The following is a 17096-nucleotide window of genomic DNA, read 5'->3' on the forward strand; positions in this document are numbered from 1 at the left end:
GGGTGGGATGAAGGGAAGGAGGCATGGACATCGTGGGGGTGTCGGTGGAAATGTCCCCTTGGCCCCAGAGAGGCTTGGGCAAAGGGGGAAGAAAGAGAAATCCCAGGAGAAACCGGGAAAAACGCAGCCCAGCAAAAAAAACTCTTTGGAGCTCAGGGCTTGAGGTTGTTTTCCTGCCCTCTCCCAGGCCAGAAAAGCAGGGATCTGTCCCCAAAACACCCTGGGGAGGAGAACGTGCAGCCCTACACCACGGGGGGGAGATGGGGAGGGATGGGGATGGGGGCCCCCCGGGGCTGCCTCTGGGGCTGGGATGGGGCCAGTCCTGCTGGAAGGGGCCAGAGGGAAACCTGGAGGAGGGGGAGTTCCTAAATATCCCCCCCAGACCTGGCCCTGAGAGTGTTTTCGCCGTAGGATCAGAGCTCTGATGGCACCAACAGCGGTGCCACACCATGGGGACACACACACCACGTCCCCCCAGCTGCCAGTTTTGCTTTAACAACGCTCAGCACCCCCAATCTCCCCCAAATTCACACCAAAACCTGCGGGGAGGAATCCCACCCTTCTCCTCTGCTGCCATCGAACCTGCGAGCCCCGTGGGGTGCGGAGGGCCCTGGGCACCAGGAAAAAAATGCATTTTTCTTCGGGAAGAAAATAACAAGAACCTTCCACACTATGCAAGATACGCGAGGCCTTGATTAACCCCAAAGTGCATCTGTTGTTGATGCTGGCCCCAAAAGCTCTGCGAGGGCAGAGCTCCAGCCGGAGCACCCCAAACCCCAGGGCTGCCCGGGGATGGGGACGGCCACTTGTCCCCCCCAGCTGGCAGCACCCTGGTCCCACGCTGCCATCTCCACCTGCATCCAAAGCCACGTCCCCACCAGAGAGGGTGAAATATTTTGGTGCTGGGTGGCTCCAGCACCAGTAACCACGCGGGGGTGCTTGGGGATGGGATCGGGACCGAGCTGAGGTGCTCAGGGGACACATCAGGACCCCACTGGGGGCCACGATGAGATATTTGGGGACCGGATCATGACCAAGCTGAGGTGCTCAGGGACCACCTGGGGACTGGACCGGAGTGTTTGGGGACTGGGTCAGGATGAAGCCAAGGACCTAGCCAGGGCGCTCAGAGCTGGGGATCACCCCGTGGTGTTTGGGAACCTGGCTCAGCACCGTGCCAAGGTTCTCAGATTTCTGGATCAGAACCAAACCAGGGACCAAGCCCTGGAGCTCGGGGACCAGACCAGGACCAGGACCGGGTGGGGAAGGAGCCGTGCGGGTGCCCACGCCTGGAGGGGATGCTCCGGGGTGATGCCAAGCAGAACCTGCCAGGGGTAAGGGCATGGCTTTGGGGGGCACAGGAGGGGAATGGCAGGCAGGGGGGGCGCAGGATGAGGCCGCACGGCAGCGGCAAGGCCCGGAGGAGCTTCGTGGGGAGACAGGCAGAGGGAGCTGTGCGGGAGGAAAGCGGCAGCGAGGAGCGGTCCGGGCTCAGGCTGCAAAGCAGGAGGAGGAGGAGGAGGAAGAGGAGGAGGAGGAGGCTGCCAGCTCTCGCCCTCCCCTCCTTCCCTCTCCCTCCATCCCTCCCTCCATCCCTCCCCTCCCTCCTTCCATCCTTCGCCATGCGCAGCCCCCCCTGAGCCCCGCAGCGCCCCGGGGGTGCCCAGCATCCCCTCTCCCCACCCCGGCGGGGGCCTTCAGCCTCTACCCACCTCCTCTTCCTCCTCCTCCCTCCGGCCTCCCCCTCCTCCCGCAGCCCTCCCCCTTCCCTTCTGCCCTTCCCCAGGGCTCTCCATGGAGCTGCCGGCCGCAGGGAGCCGGCTGCTGCCCGAGGGGCCGGGAACCCTCAGCTCTCCTCCCACCTCCCCGACCAAGCCCTGAAGCCTCCTCCTTTGTGCACCGGGGCGGGTGGGAGCTCTCGGAGCCCCCCCCCTTCCCTTCCTCTGCTCCCCCCCGGAGGCTCGGTGGGGACGGGGAAGCGGCGGAGATGCTGCCCTGGCCGCAGGAGCGAGGAGCAGGTAGGAGGGATGCTGATGGCTGGGGGGGGGCTGCCGCCGGTTTTGGGGACAAAGCTGATGCCATGGGGGGGCAAAGAGGGACCCGCTGTGCCCTGATCCGGGGGGGCCCGGCTGCCCTGCACCCCCCCGTGCTGTCACTGCAGCCCCAGCTGGGGAAGGATGGGGACCGGCACCCTCCTTCCCCACCGCCCCCCCCTGGAGCCTGATGAAAATTCTGTATTTTATTTAATTTTATTTGATTTTATTTTACTGGGGGGGGGGAATTTTTATTTTTATTTTTTTTTATTAAAAAAAAGCCAAACAATGCGAAGAAAGGATCCATGATGGATCGGAGGTAGCAGCCCAGGGATGGGTTTTGCTGCTGCTGCTGCAATCTCCTGGTGGCCACGAGCGCTGCCGGGCTCGGGATGCTGCGGGCTTGTAGGGTGGCATCAAACCCTAAATCCTGGTCCCCATTGAAGGGAAGGAGCCAGGAGAGGATTTTTCGGAGCTAGGGCTTTACCCAGGACGAGGGGCGAGGCGCTGTGGGCATCGCACCCGCCTGGGTCGCATCCTGCCCTGGCTTAGGGCTGGAAAATCCCAAATCGGGGACCCCAAGAGATGCGGGCAGGGATCCAGGCCCGAAATATCAGCAGCACGATGCCGTGGCCCTACGGCCCTACAGCAGAAAAGCGCTTTATCATCCCCCCTCCAGCACCCGATGGAAACCCAGAGCTCCCGGCCCTGCTTTGTGCTGCCGGAGCTGAGCCAGGAGGGGCGAAGGGGAGAGGATGGATGCGTTTTGTAACTACCCCAAAATACAAACCCGGCCAGCAGACGGCTTCGGGAGGAGCCAGGCAGCCCCGTAAATCCACCCAGCACATCTGTGTTCTTTTTTTATTAGTATTCTCTGCATGGATTTTTTTTCCCTTACTAATTTTTCCCTAAAAAAAAGGATTTTGAGGTGTGCATTGAGCCCCGGGGGATATTGGTGGCTCTGAGCCTCCTGGGCAGAGGAGGAGGGTTCAGCGGTGATTTAGACCTCTTGAAGGTCCATGGTTTTGGGGTGCAAAAGGGCTCAGAGGGGTTTTAGGGTGCAGGGCATTGCCCTCTTGCAGAGGGGTGAGCCAAGGCTGCTCCCACCCATGGGTGCCCTCGGTGCTCTGGGGAGGGGAACAGCCACGGCGTCTCTTTTGGGGCAGAAACGTGGTTGTTTTTTTTTTTTTTGTTTTTTGTTTTTTGTTTTTTTTTCAAGCTGGAATCCCGTGCCCGGCCAGCGGCTGGATGCACGGAGCCAACCTAAAATAATTAAACCAAATTCCTCGAGAGAGGAGGAGGAGATAGCTGGGTGCTCCCGGCCCTGCGCGGGAAACGGCGCGGTTTCCTCTGGCCTGCCCCGTTCCCCAAGGGTTTTGTTTCCCCCGATACCTTGTAGGGTTTGTGAGCAGGGGATAAAACAGGTCCCCATGGAAACACGGCGTGAGGAAGCCAGCTTGTCCTTTATTTGGGGGTCCCACAGCCCTGGGGTCAAAAAAAACTCATGGGGAGCAGGATCCTGAGGTGTGTGGAGCCACGAGGTGACCCCACACACCTTCTTCTCAGATAGGGTGGTCGGGTGTAGGGATGGGGTGGCAGGGAGGTGGTGGTGTCCCCGTCCCTGGGGGTGTTCAAGGAAGGTTTGGACGTGGTGCTTGGGGACGTGGTGCTTGGGCTGGAGACCCCTGGCACCACAGGGGCCCCTTGCATGGTGGTTGTGCAGGAAGGCACACAGGACATCCCTCTACAGCAAGCCCAGGGATGATGGACAGAAATTCCCAATGGGTTGTCCACCTTCCCTATGGCTGGGAGCCTCCCTAAGGACTGTGCACCTCCCAAATTGTTGTGGACCACCCCAAGGGTCATGGATCTTCCCAACAAGAGTTGTGGATCTTCCCAAGGGTTGTAGGTCTTCCCAAGGGGTGTGGATCTTCCCAAGTGTGGTGGATCTTTCCCAAGGTCTGTGGAGCCTCCCAAGGGTTGTAGATCCTCCCAAGGGTTGTGGATCTTCCCAAGGGTTGTGGATCTTCCCAACAACAGTTGTGGATCTTCCCAATTTTTGTGGACCTTCCCAAGGGCTGTGGACCTTCCCAAGGCTTTCAGACCTTTCCCAAGAGGAGGTTGATCACTTCCTCAAGGCTTGTGGGTCTTCCCAAAGGTTGTGCCAAGAAGAAGGACCAGGGAAGGACTTTTTGGGGCCTGGCCATCCCCGTGTCACTAACCCCCCTCTCTCTTCCAGCACCCAGCACTACCCGATGCTGACGCCCCCCCCAGGACTTGCCGGACCCCTTCTCCCACCCCAGGGCTCCCATCCCACCATGTCCCAGCGGAGTTGTGGCCCCACCATCCGGGCTTCCCCGACCCATCCTACGCGCCTCCCATCCGTCTGCCCCGCGCCATGAGCGGGGCCGCACGGTTCCCCTGCGTCGGGGCGCGTAGCTGAGGGATGGCCTCGCTGGACCTTCCCTACCGGTGTCCGCGGTGCGGGGAGCACAAGCGTTTCCGCAGCCTCTCCTCGCTGCGGGCTCACCTGGAGTACAACCACACCTATGAGACCCTCTACGTCCTCTCCAAGACCAACAGCATCTGCGATGCCGCCGTCTTCCCCCTGGCCGCCGACGGGGCGCTGCTGACGCCGGCCGCCCGGCGGGACTATTTTGAGAGCACCTCCTTCCAAGGCAAGGAGCAGCGCTTCTCCTGCGACCTCGTCCCCGCCGAGGAGCTGGAGCCGGCCCCGTCCTCCTCCCCCTCTCCCCGCTATGTCCACGAGATCGAAATCCCCCTGACCGAGATCTTCACCCGGGGCAAAGCCGTGGCGCCGGCCCCCACGCCGCCGGCCGCGATGGACGCTGCCTACGAGGAAGGGTTGGCCCGGCTGAAAATCCGCGCCTTTGAGAAGCTGGAGGTGGACAAGCGGCTGGAGAAGCTGACGGAGGAGGTGGAGCAGAAGATCGCCTCGCAGGTCGGCCGGCTCCAGGTGGAGCTGGACCGCAAGAGCTCGGAGCTGGAGAAAGCCAAGCAGGAGAGCCTGCGGCTCAGCCGCGAGAAGCAGGAGCTGGAGGACCGGGCGTCCGAGCTGTCCCGCCAGGTGGACGTCAGCGTGGAGATGCTGGCGTCCCTCAAGCAGGACCTTGTGCAGAAGGAGCAGGAGCTCACCCGCAAGCAGCAGTGAGTCCTTTGTTCCTCCTCCTTGCGGTGGGGTGGGGGGACATCAGCCCCGGGGATGAGCCCAACGCTGTCACCAAACCCTTTTGCGCAAGCCCCTTGGCATCATCACTCATCATGGTTTGCTTCTTATCCCACTTAGACTTGAGCTCCTCCGTGTCCGTGACCAGGCTGTCACGTCACATCAGACCACCCCAGAGCCCCCAGTGCCCCATGGCATGGCCAAGCTGGGGATGCACGTGGCCATCAGGCTGAGGAACAGGGTGCTGGTGGATCCAAATCTCCCTAGAGAAGCCCTCCTACCCATCCACCATCCCCATAAATCCCCCAACTCCTCCAGGGACAGACCATGAGCTGGCAGCAGGCTGGGGCTCACTGTGAAAAGCAGGGGAAAAAAAGGAATTCATAGCAAAAAAAATAATAATAATAATAATGTGTTGCCATTTTTATGATTCTCCACGCCCCTCCCAGCTTAAATTAATATTTCCAGTCAGGCTTCATCAGCCACAAGGTGTGGAGGTTGGAGGCTAACCTGCACCCAGCCCCTGTGCCTGGTGACACCCAAGAGCCGTGGCCGGTGACGTTTGTTCCCTGCAGCCATGGGCACGGGGAGGCTTTTGGCACCTCGGCTCCGTTGGCTTTGCCAGGGGAGTTTTTCCACTCGGTCCACGGGAATGAGAGAGGCAGGAGATAACCATCAGCATCCCCTTACGCCGCCGGCCGTGTGCCAGCGCCCCATTTGCCTTCCAAATCTCAGGGATCCCTCGCCGGGAGCCTTCCCAAATTATTGCCGGTGAGCTCCCCCTGCAAATGGCAGGTTTGGGGGTGATTAGTTGGTAATTAAAGGGCAGTAATAACCGACAGCATGAATGGCATGGCTGTGGGCTGCCTCCTCCTCCCTCTCCTTCCCCTTTGCGCTCCAGGGCATGCGTGCAGCCGGGTGTGCAAGGCTGGGTGTGCACAGAGCTGTGGTTGTGCATCTGTCAGTGTGAGGGTGGTTTTCTGAGTGTGTATCCGTGTGTGCGCCATCATCTGTGCATTTTTTGGGGGGGATTTCGGGGAGCGATCGGTGTGCACGCAGCTGGGTGTGTCTGGGTGAGCGTGCTCACGGGTGTGCACGCTGTGTGTGTGTGTGTACCAGGCTGCTTTTTCTTTTTTTCTTTTTTTCTTTTTTTTTTTTTGCGTTTCCATGGTGCTTTGGCACGTAAGAGCGGCTCTGCACGTGGGTGTGATGCTCCTGTGGGTGGGCGTGGGGTGTGAGTGCCTGGCTGTGCAAGCGTGCGGTCGTGGGACGGGCGCGTTTGCAGGGTTGCATGCCCCATGCACGTTTTTATGGGACACACGTGCTCGTGGGGCTGTGAAGGCTGAGCGTGCCTGTGCGTATCCACACGCATTTTTGGGGAATCGGATGAAGTCAGCAGTGGTGTGAGTGCCTGGGTTCACGCTTGTGTGGGGTGAGAGCAGGTCACCGTGCACGCTGCGTGTCGGGGACAACATCGCAGTGCCTCAGCACAGCAAACCCCTTGCCGGGGCGCATCCAGAAGCTCAAGGCTCTGAACTGTTAATTAATACATTAATGAAGGAGCTGAAGGTGATATGGGATATGGAGCTGAGTGGGGTTTAAGTGTTCAGGCTGTCCTTGGGTTCATTCCTTTAAATCTGCCCCTCCGTAATCCTACAGCATCATCATCCTCCTCCCTCTGCTCTGCCATGCCCGGGGGCCTGACCCCAGTCCTGGCAGCGAGGGTGCCTTCCAAAAAAGGTGCTGGAGACACCGTCCCCACCAAAAATAGGTGGCTGCATCCATCCTGCATCCCCATTGATCCCAAATGTGGAACCATCCGTGCTGGGAGACCCCCAAAACGAGGCTGATGATGGACTGGGGATGCGCACAAGCATCCCTGCCCAGCTGCCACCTCCTCCTGTCCCCCCTCCGCGCAGGGAGGTGCTGCAGATCGACCAGTTCCTGAAGGAGACGGCCGCCCGCGAGGCCAACGCCAAGGTGCGCCTCCAGCACTTCATCGAGGAGCTGCTGGACCGGGCGGACCGCGCCGAGAAGCAGCTCCAGATCATCAGCAGCAGCTGCGGCACCACCCCAAACGGCAGCCTGGGTCGCTGCGGCACGCCGGGCGCCAAGGCCATCGGCCGACCGGTACCGGCACGGGCACAGGCACGGGCACCCCACATATTTGGGAATGAGAGCTCGCGTGGTTTCTCGGGTGGCTGCAAAAGGGTTGAGTGGGGACGCGGGGACACCCTTTTGGGATGTGGGTGACCCCGGCGGTGGGGTTCCCAAAGGGTCTTGGTTGGTGTCCGGGTGCCACGCGGGTGGGTGAAGTGCGGGGATGATGCTGGGGGTGTAATTCTGCATCCCGTGTGGGCGTGACCCAAAATATTTGTGGTGAGGGGGATGTCTACCTGCATTCACCACATCTGAAGGGTTTCTCCACGTTGGCTCCTCACGTCCCCTCTCCCCACAGAGAGAGCGGCACCCAGGGCCGGGACCAGCCGTGCACGGCCCCTACGCCATCCCCAACCAGCGCTCCTCCTCCAGCACCGGGTGAGTGCGCCCATTTGGGATTTTAACGGGATGGGAGGCACCCACAGGAAGGAGATTCCTGTGGCAGGGCCTGAGGTTGGACACCTCCATCCCCCCAGGGCCTCGAGCAGGGCGAAAGCGGTGTCGCAGAGCTCGGGCTGCTACGACAGCGACAGCGCAGAGCCGTGCCCCACCGACGACACCGCCGACGGGCACCCCTACGCGGCGCGGGACGGCGGCCGGGGCTCGGGGCTGCGGCGCCAAGCCATCCAAAATTGGCACCGCCGGCCCTACCGCAACAGCACCGAGGGCGAGGAGGGGGACGTCTCCGATGTAGGGTCCCGCACCACCGAGTCGGAGGCTGAGGGTTGGGACCCGGAGGTGCCCGGCATCGCCGCGTCCCGGCACCCCGGCAGCTGCAGGCTGACTGGTGAGACCGCGCTGGGGGGCTCGAGGATGGGGAGGGAGCGAGGTGGGGGACGGGGATGCCACCACCGTGGTGCGTGGAGGTTTTGGGTGGCCTCTTTCCTCTCCCCCGTCTCCGAAAGGAGCATCCCTTCCCCGGCTTGCTGGTGGCACTGACGGCACGCGTCCCACAGCCAGGTCCGAGGGGGCTATGTGCAAGGGGGGCCGGCTGGAGAGGGGCAGCCCCGGGCACTCCAGCGAGGTGATCAGCCCCGAGATCCTCAAGATGAGGGCAGCGCTCTTCTGCATCTTCACCTACCTGGACACCAAGACCCTGCTGCGGGCGGCCGAGGTGTGCAAGGACTGGAAATTCGTGGCCCGGCACCCGGCCGTGTGGACGCGGGTGCTGCTGGAGAACGCCAGGGTCTCCTCCAAGGTACGGGGACAGGGGTGAGGGCACACACACGCATTCGCTCCTGCACGTGCATTTTCACATCATTCTGGCTATGTTTGTGCATGAAAAAAAGGATTTTGTGTGTGTGCGTGTGTGCGGTGGGGTGTGCACAGACCTGCCCCATATAGCCAAGGCTGGGTGGCACGGGACATCACTCAAAGTACCCACCCCCAGTGACAGCCACCCCTGTCCCCCAGTTCCTGGCCATGCTGTCCCAGTGGTGCACCCAGATGCACTCCCTCACCCTCCAAAACCTCAAGCCACGCCAGCGGGGGAAGAAGGAGAGCAAGGAGGACTACATGAAGAGCACACGGTGAGTTCCCCGCGGCACCGGGCACCCCCCAGCACCCCTCCAGGGATGGTGATGCTCCACGAGCACCGATGACCTGTTTCCACTCATGGTCTTTCATCACTCCCTGGCTCCTGCCGTGGGTTTTGGGACCCGGCATCCAACCCCAAGGGGATCTAACCCACCGGGGGTGGTTGCAGGGAGCGTGAGCAGGGTTCCCCGTGCCTGATCCTGCCTCCGTTCCCCGCAGGGGCTGCCTGGAAGCGGGGCTGGAGTCCCTGCTGAAGGCCACAGGCAGCAACCTGCTCATCCTCCGCATCTCGCACTGCCCCAACGTGCTGACCGACCGCTCGCTCTGGCTGGCCAGCTGCTACTGCCGGGCCCTGCAGGCCGTCACCTACAGGTAAGGGGAGCTCTATGGGAACATCTTTGGGATGTGCCGGGACCCCTCTGATGCCCATCAGCATCCCCTGTGTCCCTAAGGAGCAATTCAAGCTCTTCTTGCAAGCTTCATCCTCTTCTGGCGTGTTCCCAAGTTGGCGTTTCCCTTGCTGGCCCGTTTCCAGCTGGAAGAGAAGGGCAAAGGAGGAAAGGGGCACCAAAACAGGGTCCCGGTGGGGTTTGCCTGCCTGTCACTGCCTGCTGAGGGCTTCCAGTTGGGAGCAGAGCCTTCAGGGTCCCCCCGTCCTGGATACAAGGACTGGTGTGCTAGGGAATCACCAAAACCCACCGTGAATATCCACGGGTAAGGACACGAAGCCCAGGACCGTGCCCGGGTCCTGGAGGAGCTCAGGGGCTGCTCCTGCACCTTGGCCACCTCCCGAGGAGGCTCTGCCTCCTGTGGAGGCAGGATTTAGTTTTTCTATCCACTTAGGGAGGATCTTTTTGCTCCACTGCACCTTCCAAGCAACCATTCAGGCTCAGCACCCCACATCACCTTCAGGCACCGGGTCTCCTCATCCCACATAGGTTGGAGAGACTTCTGGGTTGGGCAAGTGTGCCCGGGGCACCCCACAAGTTGTATGTACCAAGTTCTTGGCTGCTGTGGGGACCCCACACTGCGAGGACTCGGCCAGCAGCCCTTCGAGGGCGCATCGCCAACCTGTGACTCTGACTCATGCCCAATTAACCCAGCGCACGCCCAGGGGGCTCTCGGCAGACACCTTCGGTGCAGATGTGTGAAACGGTCGCGATAACACCCCCTCGCTTATTTTTAGGCTCGCCTGAAGTTTCCAAGTAGGTCATTTGGAGTTAGGAAGCCTCAGCCCTCAGCAGGGATGAGTGCAGGGACGTGGCTGGAGACCTCAGCACGAGCTGGTGGCCTCAACTGACTTCAGCCTTCAACCTCGCCTTCCACCACCAGCCTCACCTCCATGTCCCCTGTGTCATTCCAGGAGCTCTACGGACCCCGTGGGTCATGAAGTCATCTGGGCCCTCGGAGCAGGCTGCAGGGACATCATCTCCCTCCAGGTCGCACCTCTGCACCCCTGGTAAGGGTCCTGCTGAGGCTGGAAGGAGCCAGGCTGAGCAAGGGGGCTGGAAAGAAGTCAGGTCTCAGGTCCACGTTTGCTTGTGGGATCCCTGGGAGCTGGATCTTGTAGGACCAGGAGCTCAGCCCCATCCCTGGCTGCAAAAAAAAAGGGAGATACTGGGTGTGGGAACCTCTCTGCCAACCAGGAGTTCCTCTGGGGAGACTGCCAGACCCCAAATGGGGTCTGTGATAGCTCTGCTGGTGACACTGAACATGACTTATGGCACTGAACATGACATTTATCCCTGATGACTTATTTCTTCCCTGGGGAACACCTCAAGTGGCACGTAGGCTTCTCCACCTGCTGCTAGTTCGATCGCTGCAGGCAACAGAGCTCGGACCTCCGGAGGGGAAGGATCTGGGGCAGAGGGACTCCGCTGAGTGCATGTTCCTGCCTCTGCCCTGGTTGTAGGAACTCCTGGTTCCTGAACTGTTCAGGCTCCTGAACTGTCCTGCTTGTAGGATCTCCTGGTTCCTGCTCAGCCCAGGGTAGCTGCTCCGATGGAGACACCTGCCCTGAGGTCACCTCCTGCCAGCATGGCCACGCCACTCTCAGGGACGCTCGTGGTGGGAGGTGAGCTTTTCTGCCAGCCCTCCCCAGCTCTTCTTTCTTTCTTCTTCTTCTTCTCCCCAGCCAGCAGCCAACGCGTTTCAGCAACCGCTGCCTTCAGATGATCGGCCGGTGCTGGCCGCACCTGCGGGCGCTGGGCATTGGAGGGGCAGGCTGTGGTGTCCAGGGACTGGCCTCCTTAGGTAGGTGCTTCTCCTCCCAGGGGACAAGGAGAAGGACCATGGCCAAAGTCATGGTGTACCCTTGGGTGATCTCATGGCATGAATCCACCCCACGGACCCCCGAGGACCATGGGTGGATGCTGCTTCTCCTTGCTCCCACCATCCCGGTGGTGTTGGCTGTCCCCATCCCTTCCTGGGGCTGCTGACCTTTTGTCCTTTGTCCTTTTAGCCCGAAATTGCATGAGGCTGCAGGTCCTGGAGCTGGACCACGTGGCGGAGATCAACCAGGAGGTGGCAGCTGAGATGTGTCGCGAGGGGCTGAAGGGGTTGGAGATGTTGGTGCTGACCTCCACACCGGTCACCCCAAAAGCCCTGCTGCACTTCAACAGTGAGTAGTCACTGGGGCATAACATCATCTGCTGACCAAAATGCCACCACAAATCCAAGTCCCACCAGTAGGAACATGCCACTGACACCACAAGGTGCTGGGACCTCTTGTAGACCACCATCCTCCCTGTGGAGGGCTTGGTCACCAAGAGTGGGTCTCCTCCGTCATCAGGATGAGGTTTCCCCAAATATTGAAGCCGTGAGGGGCACAGGATGGGTTGTAGGGTCAATCCCAGCCGTAGGGAGGCTGTTCCCACCAGTTATGGGGTGTCTCTGCCCCCAGGTGTGTGCCGGAACCTGAAGTCCATTGTGGTGCAGGTGGGCATCGTGGACTACTTCAAGGAGCCCCACAGCCCTGAGGCCAAGAAGATGTTTGAAGAAATGGTGAACAAGCTCCAGGTAAGGGGTGATGGTCCCGGGTCACCCAGTGGAGAACATTTTGGCTCTCTGGGGGACATCCTGAAGATTTACTCTGGTTCGGACCCAAGTCCCAAAGGCTAAAACAAGATCTTGCATGCTGCAGTTCCTTCCCACCACCTTAATCCTTCTGCTGCTCTGAGGTTTGTCCCTCGAGGACAGGAAAGGGCTGTTAATTCCTCCCCAGCACAACTTAAGTTCCTATCTCTGTAAAATCACTTAAAATACACCCATAAAGGGAGAAATAGGGGTAATTCCAGTTACACGGTGCTGCAGAAGTTGGTTTGTGATGCTCGGCAGGGTCTGGGCCATCATGGGTCTGGGCAAGGTCTCCAAAGCAGACGTTTCCACCCATGCCCAAGGGAAAAAAAAAGAGGAAAAAGAGAGGTTCTTCCACTTCTCTTCGTCCTCTGGTTGCCTTCATCCTGCAGAGGGCTGGGCACAAGGTGAAACACCTGTGGGATGCAGGGCAGGAGGTGGGGATGGAGGCCCACCAGCACACACGTCTCTTATGGCTCCTGCACTGCTTATCCCTGGCACAGGAGCACCAGGGGGCAGAGACCCAGACCCACATCCACCCCTGGGCTCGGGGACACCTTGAGAGGAGTTTTGGAGGTTCCCTCCTTGCCCACCACCACGCAAATGGCTCCGTGTTGATGTCACCTGCCCCCAAGTATCGCTGCCCCCTGGAAAAGGTGCCTTAAACCAAGCAGAACCCAACCCCAGAGCTGGCTTCAGGGGCGTTGAGGCAGTCCCACAAGGGACCCAAATCCCCACTGGGTGCGGGTGGTGGGGTGGCACCAGGGCAGACCCCTTCCCATGGGTAGGACACGAGATCTTCTCCCCTTTTTCCCTCACTGGCCCTTTAGGGGCGGCGGGGCCTACCACATCCCACCCCAACCCCGCTCCCTGCTCCTCCTCCAGGCCCTGAGGAAAAGACCCGGCTTCTCCAAGATCTTACACATCAAGGTGGAAGGAGGCTGCTAGACCTTCAGGGACCCACCAAGCACATTCCCTCACCCTCCTGGCGGAGCCTGAGGCCCCGCACAACCGAACCCAAGCCCGCCGCACTCCTGGAGCCCGGAGACGCCGGCCACATGCACAAAAAATAATAATAATAATAAAACCCAAAACTCTCCAGGCCTTAGTGAGCAGCCTGTGCTCGCCCCGGGGCCGGCTCCACGGCCGTGTGGCGGGCCAGAAGGTGCTACTTAGGGGAATTTTTCAGCTGCCCAAAGGGGCAGGCCCGTGCTGCTTCCCCGGAGGGAAGACGGCTTCGAACCCCGCGGCTGCTCATCGCCAAGGATCCTTGTTTGGGGAATGTCTTTTTCTTTTGAACTCTCTTTTTTTTTTTTTTTTGAGGGGGGGTTATTTATTTTGGTTTTGGTTTTATTTCGGCCGTTTCTTGGTGTGGGAGCTGAGGATGGCTCAGGCCACCACCCCCGTAGGCCCTTCACAGAGCGCCGGGCCCTGTGGGTCACCCCCCGACCGTCCCGTCCCCTTCGTGGGCTGGTGGATGAGGAGGGCTGGGACCGTCCTCTGCTCGCTTTCATCGCATTTCTGTGACAGAAAACCCAAAGTTGGGTCAACGCTGCCCAGAAACCAGCAGCCACGACAGCACAAGCACAGCATAACCGCGTCTGGAGGACACCAGGAGAAGGCTGCTCGTCCGGAGGCCTCCAGCCTCGTCCCCCCTGCACCCAGCCCTCCCCGCCAAGGCAATAAACCAGCCCCGATGTCCTCGCCCACCAGGAAACACGGGGCGTGCTCCCATCCCCACCAGCGCTGACCACCCACCCGAGCTCCTTCTGGAGCCAGTTGTCCTGTGTGGAGAGAGGGACTGGCACGGGACACCCAAATCTGTCCTCTCCTCACCGTCCCCAGCAGCCCGAAGGAGAAACCCAGGCCAAATCAACCCCAAACCCAAAGCAGCTGGAGGAAGCACCAGCACAGCTGCCCTGGTAGAGCCCCCATCTCCGTCCACCGCTTCTTTTCTAGCTCTGCTTTTGTTCTTCTGGCTCTCTCCTTCCTGCAATGGCATCAGTCCCCAAACCCCCTTCTTTTTTCCAAAGGAGAAGGTTCTTGAAAGGCTTCCATCGGGGTCAGGCATCTCCATCCTCAGCCCTAAGAGAAGACCCCAGGGGACCCCCATCACAGCACTGCCCGCAGCAGGGACCCAGTGCCCTTATCCACGGCCCCAACCAGGTGTGCTTGGACCCCACGCCTTATGCCAAGAGGAGCCAACTGGGAAGAGCAGATTTGGGAAGGATTTGTCTTCTTCTGGGCCACCGTTGAAGGTTTTGGTGCCTGTTGGCCAATGGGGCCACCCATGGTGCATGCGGGGCTGAGAGGAGCCGGCTCTTCCCAAGCATCTCCCCTTCCTCCAGCCCTACCAGGGTGCTGGGCTGCCACCGAGCATCCCCTTGGGATGGAGGAGACCGCAGGCCCATCCCAGTACCTCCTTCCCCACCCACACCACTGACCTCAGCCTGGAGCTCCGACCACACTGGAAACCCACGGGGACCCCAATGGAAAGCGCCCAAATCGCCAAGGCCGATGGCAGGGTGGAGGCAGCTCCTGGCTCTCCGACCCCAGAAGACCATTTCGTCCCCTCCTCATCCCATCTCCGCTCTCTCCTCCGAAGCAGGGTAGGGTCGCGTGCCTATTTTTTTGGCCGTAACCCCCGACGTGAAGCACCTCTGACCCCCCCCGTGACCCTCTGACTCCTCGTGCGCACTGAGCACGGGATCCCCAAAAATTGCCTGCGAGAAACCACATCCTGGGGACAAGCTCCCACCACGGGTTACCTCCACCCCGGAGAGGCTGGGACACGCAGAAACGGGGGCACAAGGAGCAAGGGGTGCCCCCACCAGCAAAAAAAAATTAAAAAAAAAACACCCAGCAAAGCCACAGCCCCCGGCCCCGTGTGCCGCTGTTGTCACCATCCCACGAGCGTGGTGGCCCTGGTGGGGACGTCTCCATGGGAAACGGCGCAGAGACTTGTGAAATTCCCTTCAAAGAAACAAAGTAAGTATTTATTTCTATTAAAAAAAAAAAAAAAGAAGGAAAAAAAAAAGAGATTTTAAAGGAAAATTATATATTCAGCATGTTTATACACTCTATGCTTAAAGACTATCGTGTCGGAGAGTCGTGGCCCAAGGCTGAAGGTGGCTGCCCCGATGTGCTGCTGGTCCCTGCTGGCTCCTGGAGGCTGCGGGGATGGGGTCGGGGAGAGGCTGGGGAGATGTGGAGGACTTGGAGAAACCTTCGGTGCCCGCCCGAGTGGCTGCTGGTGTTGCCGGTGCACATTTTGGCTTGTGGACATGGTGCTGTGGGGCATCATTGGGTGGTTTGGCTTTGTGTGACGTCCCTGTTCCCCAAATCGGTGCTTCGGTGCGTCACCGAGACCACACCAAACCAGCCGCCTCCCCTCGGGGCACTCCCCAAAAGTCCAATTTCTGGCTTGGCAAAGCCCCTTTTTTTTTTTAACAAAATCCCGTGAGGACACGAGGCCTTGAGCGGGTTCAAGGCTCTGAAGATGGAACGTGAGGGTTTTTTTTTTTCCTCTATTTTTCTCAATGCCTGGGCTTGGACACATCCCTTCCTCCTCCTCCTCTTCCTCAGCCAGGGATGAAGGCGTCTGCCACGGGGTGATGTGGGCTTGGTGGTAAAAGAGCCTTGCATCTCCCCAGCCCTCCCGGGGGCTCCTAATTGCTGGGTTGTTAATGGCAACGAGCTCATTAACGGTGTCTTGGTGATGGTTTCCCTGCTGGCTCCCAGTCCCACGGGCACGGTGCCACCGGGTGCCCCGCAGCCCCCATCGCCCACCCTCTTCCCCCCCCATGGGTGCTCAGTTGTGGAGCTTCAGCCCCAATCCCTCTGGAAACGATGGAGACCAAAAATCCCAAATCCCCCGGGAGCACCCCGAAACCACGCAGCGCTTTTAGGGTGCCGGCAGGGAAGGGACTGCTGTAGCGTGAGCTCAACCCCATACCAGACCCTAGAGAAGCCCCACTGGGGCTCTGTGATGACAATCCCCAGCCCAAGCCAGGGGGCCCCAGGGGCAAGCAGCTTTCTTTTGGGGTTGTGGTGGCTTCCCACAGGACCCATTTTGGGGGATTTCTTCCTTTTCTAGCGAGCTTGCCCAAAGTTGTCCCATGGCCAACATTAGCGGCGTTCCCCTTCTCTTGAACCTCGGTGCCGGGCAGGGGCATCAAGAGGAATAACACCAGCAAAAGCCAGCTCGGGGGCCAAACTCACCCCAAATCCACGTTTTTTTCTGCCTCCCTCCCTCGTCCGTTGTTTTTTTTTCTCCAGGAGAGGAGAAAGGCCCCGTGTTGGCTCCATCCAAGGAGGATTTCGATTTATCCAGCAAGCGGGGCGGATGGCAAGGGAAAAATATCCCAAATGTCCCCACGGGGTCACAGCCCCGGCTGCCGCCCAAGGCACGGGCACGGCCAGGTCTTACACAGCCAAAAGGCTCTGAATTAGGTTCAAAAGAACAAAAAACAAGCAAAATATGTGAAAAATGTTGATAAAGGCTCTTAGGCTCTTCTCAGAGCACACAACGAGAGGTTTCCCTCGGCTCTAAGAGGAGCCACAACGAAGCCAGCCCCTGTTGGGCGCTGGTGCATGGCTCCAGCCTCTCGTTTTGGGTTGAAAACCTGCAGGTTCGGGTGGAGCAAAAGCGTTTGGGAATTGGTGCCAAATGACAACATGCTTTAAAAAATAATAATAATAATCAAATAAAAAAGCGGGGAGCAGGGTGATTTCAGCAGCTGGAAATGGTTTGTTGCAACCAAAGCGTGGTGTAGGGTGAGCGGGGCGATGCTCGGCCCTACCAGCGGGAGGAAAAGCTGCTGCAAACCCCTCGGTGCTGCACAGCAGCAAGGAGAGGGGAAAAAATTAAAAAAGCAGGAAAATCAAACGGGATTTTCTGAGCCAGCCTCAGGACCCAGCCCCGAGGGGGCAGGATCCGGGCTGGGGCCGGGGCCAAGCGGGTGCAATGGTTGGGGGGCGGGCGGGATGGCTGTGGGGTCAGCGCACATTTGCTTTGAGATAATCAGCGGACGGACGGACGGACAGACAGACGGGCTCCCCGAGGGACAGACACACGTCCCCCATCGCAATCGTTGCCCTACAGCGCT

At 59.8% G+C, this 17096-nt stretch overlaps 1 protein-coding gene across 4 annotated transcripts; it reads left to right on the forward strand.

Annotated features, from left to right (window-relative positions):
• Positions 1-1460: 1460 nt before the first annotated feature.
• On the forward strand, positions 1461-15434 carry FBXO41 (F-box protein 41). 4 transcript variants are annotated; one of them, XM_038178353.2, is made up of 13 exons: positions 1461-2015; positions 4270-5198; positions 7137-7347; positions 7676-7755; positions 7854-8164; positions 8334-8575; positions 8791-8906; positions 9133-9285; positions 10277-10372; positions 11048-11166; positions 11375-11533; positions 11816-11931; positions 12492-12668. In XM_038178353.2, exons 2-13 carry the CDS (start codon positions 4477-4479, stop codon positions 12651-12653), a joined length of 2487 nt encoding a protein of 828 aa, XP_038034281.2. In that variant the 5' UTR covers positions 1461-2015; positions 4270-4476; the 3' UTR covers positions 12654-12668. The 4 variants fall into 4 exon arrangements, with proteins under 4 accessions (XP_038034281.2, XP_038034280.2, XP_071894020.1 ...); XM_038178352.2 differs by having other exon boundaries at positions 1462-2015; positions 7137-7365; XM_072037919.1 differs by lacking the exon at positions 12492-12668 and adding an exon at positions 12874-15434 and having other exon boundaries at positions 1464-2015; positions 7137-7365.
• Positions 15435-17096: the final 1662 nt, after the last annotated feature.

Source organism: Anas platyrhynchos, chromosome 4, assembly GCF_047663525.1.
Source record: "Anas platyrhynchos isolate ZD024472 breed Pekin duck chromosome 4, IASCAAS_PekinDuck_T2T, whole genome shotgun sequence".
Lineage (NCBI taxonomy): Eukaryota > Metazoa > Chordata > Aves > Anseriformes > Anatidae > Anas > Anas platyrhynchos.

What these genes read in the sequence shown, in the direction of transcription:
- FBXO41 (XM_038178352.2), top strand. Translation starts at nt 4,477, where the DNA reads ATGGCCTCGCTGGACCTTCCCTACCGGTGTCCGCGGTGCGGGGAGCAC. An exon ending in GAGCTCACCCGCAAGCAGCA is followed by an intron (nt 5,199 to 7,136) that starts GTGAGTCCTTTG and finishes CCCTCCGCGCAG; the next exon opens with GGAGGTGCTGCAGATCGACC. An exon ending in CGGTACCGGCACGGGCACAG is followed by an intron (nt 7,366 to 7,675) that starts GCACGGGCACCC and finishes CTCTCCCCACAG; the next exon opens with AGAGAGCGGCACCCAGGGCC.